General features: G+C 42.8%; 1 protein-coding gene across 1 annotated transcript in view; it reads right to left on the bottom strand.

Moving 5' to 3' along the window:
- Window positions 1-6,643, bottom strand: part of LOC118402163 (double-stranded RNA-specific editase B2-like) — a 46,104-nt gene extending 39,461 nt beyond the window's left edge. Inside the window, exon 1 of the mRNA XM_035800153.2 lies at window positions 6,449-6,643. Coding sequence (XP_035656046.1) covers window positions 6,449-6,551 — 103 coding nt within the window. The 5' untranslated portion in view covers window positions 6,552-6,643. The remainder of the gene's footprint in view (window positions 1-6,448) is intronic.
- Window positions 6,644-12,860: the final 6,217 nt, after the last annotated feature.

Consider the following 12,860-nt stretch of genomic DNA (forward strand, 5'->3'; position numbering starts at 1 on the left):
CGGAGTAGAAACTTGAAAATAAAAGAAACGCACACCTATTAAGACGAGGTGCCGGCTAGCGGAGTAGAAACTTGAAAATAAAAGAAACGCACACCTATTAAGACGAGGTGCCGGCTAGCGGAGTAGAAACTTGAAAATAAAAGAAACGCACACCTATTAAGACGAGGTGCTGGCTAGCGGAGTAGAAACTTGAAAATAAAAGAAAGCCGCACACTTGGAGCTCAGATGCAAAAATGTAACACCAACGTTTCGACAGCCAAGCTGTCTTCATCAGGGTATAATCACAAACACAGATTTCAAGTAACAGACACATCTAAACATCAACTGTTCAGAGGAGACTAAGTGAATCAGGCCTTCATGGTCGAATTCCTGTAAAGAAACCACTACTAAAGGACACTAAATAAGAAGAAGATACTTGCTTGGGTCAAGAAACATGAGCAATGGACATACAGTTGAAGTCAGAAGTTTATATACACCTTAGCCAAATACAGTTTTTCACAATTCCTGACATTTAATCATAGTATAAATTCCCTGTCTTAGGTCAGATAGGATCACCACTTTATTTTAAGAATGTGAAATTTCAGAGTAATATTAGAGTGAATGATTTATTTCAGATTTCTTTCATAACATTTCCAGTGGGTCAGAAGTTTACATACACTCAATTAGTATTTGGTAGCATTGCCATTACATTGTTTAACTTGGGTCAAAAGTTTCGGGTAGCCTTCCACAAGCTTCCCACAATAAGCTGGGTGAATTTTGGCCCATTCCTCCTGACAGAGCGGGTGTAACTGCGTCAGGTTTGTAGGGCTCCTTGCTCGCACACACTTTTTCAGTTCTTCCCACAAAGTTTCTATAGGATTGAGGTCAGGGCTTTGTGATGGCCACTCCAATACCTTGACTTTGTTGTCCAAGCCATTTTGCCACAACTTTGGAAGTATGTTTGGTGTAATTTTCCATTTGGAAGACCCATTTGCGACCATGCTTTAACTTCCTGACTGATGTCTGACGATGTTTCTTCAATATATCCACATCATTTTCCTGCCTCATGATGCCATCTATTTTGTGAAGTGCACCAGTCCCTCCTGCAGCAAAAGACCCCCACAACATGATGCTGCCACCCCCGTGCTTCACAGTTGGGATGGTGTTCTTCAGCTTGCAAGTATCCCCCTTTTTCCTCCAAACATAACGATGGTTACTTTGGCCAAACAATTCTATTTTTGTTTCATCAGACCAGAGGACATTTCTAAAACAATTACAATATTTATCCCCATGTGCAGTTGTAAACTGTAGTCTGGCTTTTTTATGGCGGTTTTGAAGCAATGGCTTCTTCCTTGCTGAGCGGCCTTTCAGGTTATGTTGATATAGGACACGTTTTACTGTGTATATAGATACTTTTGTACCTGTTTCCTCCAGCATATTCACTAGGTACTTTGCTGTTGTTCTGGGATTGATTTGCACTTTTCTCACCAACATACGTTCATCTCTAGGAGACAGAAGGTGTCTCCATCCTGAGCGGTATGACGGCTGCGTGGTTCCATGGTGTTTATACTTGCGTACTATTGTTTGTACAGATGAATGTGGTACCCTCAGGCATTTGGAAATTGCGCCCAAGGATGAACCAGACTTGTGGAGGTCTACAATTTCAGGTCTTGGCTGATTTCTATTGATTTTCCCATGATGTCAACCAAAGAGGCACTGAGTTTGAAGGTAGGCCTTGAAACACATCCACAGGTACACCTCCAATTGACTCAAATTATGTCAATGCAGGATTAAGATTGAATCCTACTACACCGGCTCTAAAACTACTACGTACTACAAAGGGATCCCAGACATGAGCTGCCCAGTGATGTGAGCCTACCAACGTGCTAAATGTATTTTTTTCCTCGCTTCAAGGCAAGCAACACTGAAGCATGCATGAGAGCACCAGCTGTTCTGGATGACAGTGTGATAATGCATCTCGGTAGCCGATGTGAGCAAGACCTTTAAACAGGTTAATATTCACAAAGCCGCGGGGCCAAATGGATTACCAGGACGTGTACTCAAAGCATGCGCAGACCATCTGACAAGTGTCTTCACTGACATGTTCAACCTCTTCCTGACTGAGTCTGTAATACCTACATGTTTCAAACAGACCACCATAGTCCCTGTGCCCAAGGAAGCGAAGGTAACCTGCTTAAATGATGATTACCGCCCTGTAGCACTCACGTCGGTAGCCATGAAGTGCTTTGAAAAGCTGGTCATGGCTCACATCAACCGCATCCTCCTGGATACCCACTCCAATTTGCATACCACCTCAACAGATTCACAGATGACGCAATCTCAATCGCACTCCACACTGCCCTTTCCCACTTGGACAAAAGGAACACCTATGTGAGAATGTTGTTCACCCTGGGAATATCTCCCTCTGGAACTGGATCCTGGACTTCCTGACGGGCCGCCCCCAGGTGGTAAGGGTAGGCAACAACACATCTGCCACGCTGATCCTCAACACTGGGGCCCCCCAGGGGTGTGTACTTAGTCCACTCCTGTACTCCCTGTTCACCCACGACTGCGTGGCCAAACACGACTCCAACATCATTATTAAGTTTGCTGATGACACAACAGTGGTAGGTTTGATCACCGACAACGATGAGACAGCCTGTAGGGAGAGAACTGGCAGTGTGGTGCCAGGACAACAACCTCTCCCTCAATGTGAGCAAGACAAAGGAGCTGATCGTGGACTACAGGAAAAGGCTGGCCGAACAACCCCCCCCCCCCCATTAACATAATCGGGGCTGTAGTGGAGCGGGTCGAGAGTTTCAAGTTCCTTGGTGTCCACATCACCAACAAACTATCATGGTCCAAACACACCAAGACAGTCGTGGAGAGGACATGACAAAACCTTTCCCCCTCAGGAGACTGATTTTTTTTTGCATGTGTCCCCAGATCCTCAAAAAGTTATACAGCTGCACCATCGAGAGCATCCTGACCGGTTGCATCACCACCTGGTATGGCAACTGCTCAGCATCTAACCAGAAGGTGCTACAGAGGGTAGTGCGAACGTCCCAGTACATCACTGGGGCCAAGCTTCCCATTGTAATCCAGGACCTATATCATAGGCAGTGTCAGAGGAAAGCCCATCAAATTGTCAGAGACTCCAGTCACCCAAGTCAGACTGTTTTCTCTGCTACCGCACGGCAAGAGGTACCGGAGCGCCAAGTCTAGGACTAAAAGGCCCTTTAACAGCTTCTACCCCCAAGACATAAGACTGCTGAACAATTAATCAAATGTCCACCCCCACCCCCGCCATTTGTTTTGTACACTGCTGTTACTCACTGTTTATTATCTATCCATAGTCACTTCACCCCTACCTACAGTCATGGCCAAAAGTTTAGAGAATGACACAAATATTAATATTCACAAATTCTGCTGCCTCAGTGTCTTTAGATATTTTTGTCAGATGTTACTATGGAATACTGAAGTATAATTACAAGCATTTCACAAGTGTCAAAGGTTTTTATTGACAATTACATGAAGTTGATGTAAAGAGTCAATATTTGCAGTGTTGACCCTTCTTATTCAAGACCTCTTTTTTATTTATTTCACCATTATTTAACCAGGTAGGTTCTCATTTGCAACTGCGACCTGGCCAAGATAAAGCATAGCAGTGTGAACAGACAACACAGAGTTACACATGGAGTAAACAATTAACAAGTCAGTAACACAGAGAAAAAAATGGGAGTCTATATACAATGTGTGCAAAAGGCATGAGGAGGTAGGCGAATAATTACAATATTGCAGATTAACACTGGAGTGATAAATGATCAGATGATCATGTACAGGTAGAGATATTGGTGTGCAAAAGAGCAGAAAAGTAAATAAATAAAAACTGTGGGATGAGGTAGGTGAAAATGGGTGTGCTATTTACCAATAGATTATGTACAGCTGCAGCGATCGGTTAGCTGCTCAGCTAGCTGATGTTTGAAGTTGGTGAGGGAGATAAGTCTCTGCAATCCGCCCTGGCATTCTGTCAATTAACTTCTGGGCCACACTGATGGCAGCCCATTCTTGCATAATCAATGCTTGGAGTTTGTCAGAATTTGTGGGTTTCTGTTTGTCCACCCCACCTCTTGAGGATTGACCACAAGTTCTCAATGGGATAAAGGTCCGGGGAGTTTCCTGGCCATGGACCAAAACTATTGATGTTTTGTTCCCCGAGCCACTTAGTTATCACTTTTGCCTTATGGCAAGGTGCTCCATCATGCTGGATAAGGCATTGTTCGTCACCAAACTGTTCTGTGATGGTTGGGAGAAGTTGCTCTCAGAGTATGTGTTTGTACCATTCTTCATTCATGGCTGTGTTCTTAGGCAAAATTGGGAGTGAGCCCACTCCCTTGGCTGAGAAGCAACCCCACACATGAATTGTCTCAGGATGCTTTACTGTTGGCATGACACAGGACTGATGGTAGCGCTCACCTTGTCTTCTCCGGACAAGCTTTTTTTCCGGATGCCCCAAACAATCGGAAAGGGGAACCATCAGAGAAAATTATTTTACCCCCGTCCTCAGCAGTCCAATCCCTGTACCTTTTGCAGAATATAAGTCTGTCCCTGATGTTTTTCCTGGAGAGAAGTGGCTTCTTTGCTGCCCTTCTTGACACCAGGCCATCCTCCAAAAGTCTTCGCCTCACTGTGCGTGCAAATGCACTCACACCTGCCTGCTGCCATTCCTGAGCAAGCTCTGTACTGGTGGAACTCCAATCCCGCAGCTGAATCAACTTTAGGAAACGGTCCTGGCGCCCTGAAGCCTTCTTCACAACAATTGAACCGCTCTCCTTGAAGTTCTTGATGATCTGATAAATGGTTAAATTAGGTGCAATCTTACTGGCAGCAATATCCTTGCCTGTGTAGTCCTTTTTGTGCAAAGCAATGATTACAGCACGTGTTTCCTTGCAGGCAACCAACCATATTTGACAGAGGAAGAACAATGATTCTCAGCACCACCCTCCTTTTGAAGCTTCCAGACTGTTATTCAAACTCAATCAGCATGACAGAGTGATCTCCAGCCTTGTCCTCGTCAACACTCACACCCGTGTTAACGAGAGAATCACTGACATGATGTCAGCTGGTCCTTTTGTGACAGGGCTGAAATGCAGTGGAAATGTTTTTGGGGGATTTCGTTCATTTGCATGGCAAAGAGGGACTTTGCAATTAATTGCAATTCATCTGATCACTCTTCATAACATTCTGGAGTATATGCAAATTGCCATCATACAATCTGAGGCAGCAGACTATGGGAAAATTAATATTTGTGTTATTCTCAAAACTTTTGGCCACGACTGTACATGTACAAATGACCTCTAACCTGTACCCATCCCATCTGGTTTGCACTTAGTGGGACTATCATTTGTTTTTCAACAGGACAATGACCCAATCGCACCTCCAGGCAAGTTCATATATTTGTCTCATCATTTGAATGTTTACATAGCCTACTCAAATGTTTACCACATCCCACATTCAAAAGAGAAATATACAACTCTTCTGTCAATATATCAATTCAAAATAACCTTTTAGTTAAATCATTACAACAAACCTCCTCAAAAGAAGGCCACTGATTATTTTGAAACCAAGTCTGCACTAAACGCAGTGCACTAATGGGAATCGGCTCGCATTTGGGACACATGCAATTCATTCACTGTAACGTTATACACTCTCACATTGAGCAGCAAAAGGCCAATAGGTCGTACATAGAATGGAAAAGGTTTAGGCACTTTGAATAAGCATAGGTTTTAATACAAAGCCCCTCATGAAATAATCTGCAGCATTTTCCGAGGATTAGTGTGTCAAGAACAATGGCAGTGCAGTGTAATCCTAAAATGTTGACCTGTTGCCAAGAGGAGGGCTTTCATGATAATGAGAGTGAATTTAAATAACAGGAGATAGACTAGGGGAACTATCAAAAGCCATTTAAATTATTGGTCAAAGCATTCCATTGATTGGAGTAAGCCTATTTTATAATATCCGTAAGAATCAATTCAGGACCGAAGGCACTTACAGTTCAATAATATGAGAATCAAAATTCAACACAGTGCATTTTCTCTGTTGCCTCCAATATGAGGAGATCAATTAATAAACAATTGTATCACTTCACTCCGTGCAGAAATGAGTTGAGCATGTGCTGCACAGGTACTTGGTTTTACAGTGTGGAATGATCATATTTGTAATAATGTAGGCTACATTTTATGACCACTGGCAAACCTTACACCTCCAAAATAAAGTGAAGATATTCTCCAATAACGATGCAGTGACAAAGTATTCCTACGTTTATTTCAGGCTTTGTGACTTTATCTTACATAGTAACCCTCAAAGCAAATTTAAATAATCTCAATGAAGGGTACATTCTGTGACCTTCTGTCCACATTTAACTCATGGCGACAACTCGTCATTTGACCACAACAAGTTGTCTACTGACCTTTTCTTGTCGACCTCCTCCTCTTTCTCCTTCTGAAGTGGCTTCTCAGCTCACAATCTGAAGTTCCCGTAGTTTGGGTGCTGTTTCCAAGTACCGCAGCCATGAGGCACACGAAGAGACTCCTACAGTCTTCCCTGAATGCCTTCCCCTGGTTGATAACCGGTGAAATGAGAAGCAGAGACTCTCCAAGTAAAGTGCAGGACTATTTCACTGGAGCGCCTTGGTTTACTGCGGGAATCTCCCTGCTACTGTGTTTGGGTGCCACCTACATTCTTGCTGACAGCCTTTTTAGAAAGTGACATCATTTAGACTGGAGAGGAGAACCACCACACGCCCCATGGGGACTAACCGCTGTATGTTGCTCTTATGCAAAGTGATGCATGCTTTCTTCCCCGATTGAAAACAAACAACATGCAAAGACACCAACAGACAACAAAGACTTTTACGCACAAGAAGGCAACATGTGTATGCTATCTTTGGGAATGGAATGTGCGCAATTGTGCATGTCTTCTGGGGAGCGCAAATGTAGCGTATTGTCTTTATTTGCCTGAAATGTCAAAAGAGTCAAGACTGATTTATTTCTCTCAGTACAACCAAGTGACCACCCATCTATTCAATTAACTCATTAAATATAAGAAGGCAACTGTTTTCATTAGTAGTAGCCTAGTGTTTCAGCGTGTATAGCCCCTCTTCCAGTCAAATTCTTTACATGGAAACTCATATGGCAATCATATTTGCTTTTCTGCCTGAATGATGATGCATTCCAAACAGTCATTATCCTAATGGTAGAACATTTACCTGCTATCATTATCCGCAGCTTTGAAACCCACATCCATGAAGGTTGCTGAAGCAATGGCTTTTCAGTGGACGCATGTTAGAAGGCAGTTCACGCAATCCACAAACTCCGGTCATTTGTATCATAATACCTATTTTGCATAATCCTCCCAATAAATACCATTTCAACTTTACTTTTAATTAACTGGTGTTTAATCCCTGCCAGTCACATACCATTGTTGTCCCCAGAAGGATCATTATCATAAATAATATTCCAATTATGATTCCAATTTATGGCACACGTTGTACACAGGGATGCAACAATACCATATCAATATCTTGCTAATTGTGGCTGTCATATTTGTTTCAGTTCCAGCTGTATGGAGAGGAGAGATGCAGGTTCAGGTTGTTTGTGTCCTTGTATTTCTAAGGCGGGTCGATTTGAACTATAAGCCTCCTCGAGGGGATCAGTTTGATACCGTAACCTCCTTTATCTATGATTCCAATGCTCTGTCTGGGGGATTGTGTCGAGCCCGTTGGGATCCCTTCTTCCAGATAGCCTTTCACCTCACTGCCTCTGTGTGTTTTTTAGTCCTCTACCCCACAGCTACTTGAGATTATGAGTCCCAAATGGCATCCTATGACCTGGTCAAATGGTCAAAAGTAGAGCAGTATATAGGAATAGAGTGCAATTCGGGATATATGCATGTCCCTTAAGGTCCTTGTGTAATTGTAATGTGATATTGTACCCCCTCGCTCGATTGTCCATTGTTTGTAATCTATGTATGCTTGTGTTCCCTCATGTACTTTATGTATTGATTTGTTGTTAATAAAAAATTAAAAAAATTAAAATAATAAAATAAAATATATATTTTTTTAAAGAGTGCAATTCGGGAGCATCCTGGTAGTAACAAGGTGTACTTTCATTGTTTGTCTGATACAAAATCTGTTCTTAGAAGGCCTTAAGATAAAGGAATGAATTTGGGAAAATGCTAAAAAAAAATTTTTTACACAGACTCATTCACCACACTATGTTAAATAATGTCACCAGTGGTAAATGTCCTCTGTTCATATCACATGAACAGGTTTATTCCTGTAAAAAAGGTACAGTATAATTAATACCATTCTTTCAGGATTCTCCGAGACACATTGCTGATGGTGTTAAGTTCCCTACATGTATATTGTGTAAGAGGAATATAGCCTTGGTGGTGGGCAGAGTACAAAACATGATTTAGCACTTTAACACACAAACTGTTTTGATTCAAAATGAAAAAAAAAGGAAATTCCAGCAATGTAACCGTTACCATTCAGTGGATCAACCTGCTGCCATGTTTGTGCTTCTCTCCATTTTGTAAACATTTGTTTACCACACACAGCACCTTAACTCCTAATGTGATCTTGAGAACCATCTCATGCAGCCATTTTTCAAAGGTTTTCTTTGGGCAGTATCTAGAGGCATGCACCTGCTTGAGCTATGATCTGTGTGCCAATTGGAATCCCTATTTCCTGCACTACTTTTGACCAGTGCCTATAGAGAATAGGGTCCCATTTAGGACACAGATATAGGCTACAGCTAAAATAATCCTCATGGGTGGGAGAAAACCCCACTGGGTTTAACATTGACTATACTCATGCCTCTGTCACGCTGTGTCATGTGGAATAACTTTAGGATTTAAGGGTACATCCCAACTTTGGGATGGAAACGGAAGGACAGGGTTAGATGAAACATGGTCTGCGTCCCAAATGGCACCCCATTCCTATCTAGTGCACTTTGTAGGAAATAGGGTTCCATTTGGAACACAGCCAGTGATGTGACCTCTTTTCACCTCAGTTCAGGCTGAGTTTAATATAAGATTTCAGCATTGTGTTGGCATAAGAGAAAATCCAAGTCCTCATTGTGTCTCATAAGGAACAGATAACACATGCTCCAGTCAGTGGCTGAGAGCCCAGGGGGCAGGCAGGGGGAATGAGCTGCTGCCTAAATGATCCTAACACAGGCCACTCAGATAGGATACAACATTTTGTATGTGCTCTCCTGAGGCCAGGCATTAGAGAAAACAGATCTGACCCTATTCCACTGGAAGTATCTCTTCCTCCAAGACATGTGGAAAAATGTGTATTTTTAAAGTGACGTTTGACCATATAATATTTGGCTCTCTATTCTCTCTTTGTTTTCTTCAATCAGATTTGGCATCAAATGGAAATAATGATTGTAACACTTTCTATTTAGTTGAATGCAATATTTGGCATGAAACCAGGCTCTCATTTTTCATATGTAAACCTGCAACAGTTGTCAGCATCAAATTTTGACATTGTCCCTCATATTTTGAATGGAGACGGGTGTCGGGGGGTGTTTTTTGGTATCTCTGAGACACTAGTCAACTAATCCTGTCATGCTTGATTGAAAACTTTCATTAAGACGTGTAATAAAGATAATATTATGGTTAACTTGATTCGATTTCCGGAATATTTGGAAGGCATACCAAATAGCTAACTAAATATTTACTGGCAGTTTAAGTATAGTGGTGTGGGGGTATCATTTCATATCTCACAAACTCCTTACTGTATCTCTGTCACTATCACTAACCCATGATGACATCAGCTGGATACAGTTACCTAGGAGTTCTTGTTCTTTTAAGGCATGATCAAATATGTCTTTCATTTCAAGTATTTTTTACAAGAAATCATTTACAGTCATGTCTAAAACAATATATACAATTTATGGTTGATAGGTTGGGCCCTGAGTTTTTCCTGACCACGTGACCTGATGAGGAAAAACTCAGGCAAGGACCCAAATTTTGTTCAGTCCTTCATGCTCAGAGTAATAGTAGATCCTTGTAGCAGAAGTGGACCTTACATTGTCTGCTTTAGGCGAAACACTGAATGTCAGCTGAATATAAAATGTGCAGATTTAGGCATTTTGATCAACTTTACATATTCACTAGGAACCTACTTGAATTGGTCCAATAAGAAAAGCTTGTTTTCGTTTTTCCCATGCAAAATGTTTTGCTACACTGTGCACGAATGAATACAACCCTGGGTTTGGGATGATTAGAACATTGCATGTGACTCACATTAAGCAGGTGAACTTTATGTTGATTATAGGACAAAGATCATCTTTTAGATGTAACATTTCCAGCCAACTATCTATGTAAAGAGTGTACATAATTCATATCCAAAGCCTGGTGGCATTGACATGTCATCAAATTATAGACCAACTTTGAATCGTTGATAAGCCAGGCTTACATGCGCTGTGTGTAATAACCTAGAAATTAGGTTAGTGCATCACTGTCAATATAGCTATCAGTAGAAAATAATCAAGTCATGGGTAACTGCAACTCAACATGGCTGCCAGACACCGGTGTTTTAACATAAAGGGGCGTATCAACGCAAGTGGGTGTAATAGAAAAGCTAATTGGGCAGATTTGTTGCCACCCAATGCTGCAACTATGAGAGCATTTTAGCTAAGCCTAACCCTTTACCTTACCTTAACCTCATTCTCCTAACTTGCTATGTTAATTCTCCTAACCTGCTACATAAACAAACCATCAGACCCAACCAACCATCAGTATCACCACACAGGAACTGACCAATGAAACGTGTTGAAGGTCTAATGCAGCCATTTTTATATCAATATCAAATCATTTATGGGTTACACTCATCGCTGATGATCCACCCACTTCAAATCCAAGTCACATTAATATTGATTTAAATATTTAAACCTAACCTAACCCATCACCTTATATATTATAAATATAAATAAAAAACAACACAAATGGCTCCGAGCCTCCCATGCTTCCTTTCTGTCCCTATCACTAAAACTGAAACTGAATAATATACAATTAAATGGAAATACCTGTTTACCAGTGGAGGCTGGTGGGTGGAGCTATAGGAGGATGGGCTCATTGTAATGGCTGGAATGGAATAAATGGAACGGTATCAAACATATGGAAGCCACATGTTTGACTCTGTTCCATTTGTTTTATTCCAGCCATTAAAATGAGCCCATCCTCCTATAGCTCCACCCACCAGCCTCCACTGCTGTATACAACTACAACTAAATAAAAACTAGTAAATCAGGTCTGAAAACTAACCTCAAATAAAAATTGAAAAACAAATCGAAATAAAAACGATTATTACATTTACATTACATTTAAGTCATTTAGCAGACGCTCTTATCCAGAGCGACTTACAAATTGGTGCATTCACCTTATGACATCCAGTGGAACAGCCACTTTACAATAGTGCATCTAAATCTTTTAAGGGGGGGGGGGTGAGAAGGATTACTTTATCCTATCCTAGGTATTCCTTAAAGAGGTGGGGTTTCAGGTGTCTCCGGAAGGTGGTGATTGACTCCGCTGTCCTGGCGTCGTGAGGGAGTTTGTTCCAACATTGGGGGGCCAGAGCAGCGAACAGTTTTGACTGGGCTGAGCGGGAACTGTACTTCCTCAGTGGTAGGGAGGCGAGCAGGCCAGAGGTGGATGAACGCAGTGCCCTTGTTTGGGTGTAGGGCCTGATCAGAGCCTGGAGGTACTGAGGTGCCGTTCCCCTCACAGCTCCGTAGGCAAGCACCATGGTCTTGTAGCGGATGCAAGCTTCAACTGGAAGCCAGTGGAGAGAGCGGAGGAGCGGGGTGACGTGAGAGAACTTGGGAAGGTTGAACACCAGACGGGCTGCGGCGTTCTGGATGAGTTGTAGGGGTTTAATGGCACAGGCAGGGAGCCCAGCCAACAGCGAGTTGCAGTAATCCAGACGGGAGATGACAAGTGCCTGGATTAGGACCTGCGCCGCTTCCTGTGTGAGGCAGGGTCGTACTCTGCGGATGTTGTAGAGCATGAACCTACAGGAACGGGCCGCCGCCTTGATGTTAGTTGAGAACGACAGGGTGTTGTCCAGGATCACGCCAAGGTTCTTAGCGCTCTGGGAGGAGGACACAATGGAGTTGTCAACCGTGATGGCGAGATCATGGAACGGGCAGTCCTTCCCCGGGAGGAAGAGGAGCTCCGTCTTGCCGAGGTTCAGCTTGAGGTGGTGATCCGTCATCCACACTGATATGTCTGCCAGACATGCAGAGATGCGATTCGCCACCTGGTCATCAGAAGGGGGAAAGGAGAAGATTAATTGTGTGTCGTCTGCATAGCAATGATAGGAGAGACCATGTGAGGTTATGACAGAGCCAAGTGACTTGGTGTATAGCGAGAATAGGAGAGGGCCTAAAACAGAGCCCTGGGGGACACCAGTGGTGAGAGCGCGTGGTGAGGAGACAGATTCTCGCCACGCCACCTGGTAGGAGCGACCTGTCAGGTAGGACGCAATCCAAGCGTGGGCCGCGCCGGAGATGCCCAACTCGGAGAGGGTGGAGAGGAGGATCTGATGGTTCACAGTATCGAAGGCAGCCGATAGGTCTAGAAGGATGAGAGCAGAGGAGAGAGAGTTAGCTTTAGCAGTGCTTTATTTATTATAAAAACACAAATCTATAATACCCTTAATAGAAATGTGCTGTAATAGTGGCCTGGCCACCAAAACAACATAAAATGTACCTTGTGCTTATATCCATTGCAGGTTCTTGTGCCACCTATTACGAGATTATGAGGTGGGAAGTAGCGGTGCGTGGGTAAAATCCCTGGGGAAGCCAGAA

Source organism: Oncorhynchus keta, chromosome 23, assembly GCF_023373465.1.
Source record: "Oncorhynchus keta strain PuntledgeMale-10-30-2019 chromosome 23, Oket_V2, whole genome shotgun sequence".
Lineage (NCBI taxonomy): Eukaryota > Metazoa > Chordata > Actinopteri > Salmoniformes > Salmonidae > Oncorhynchus > Oncorhynchus keta.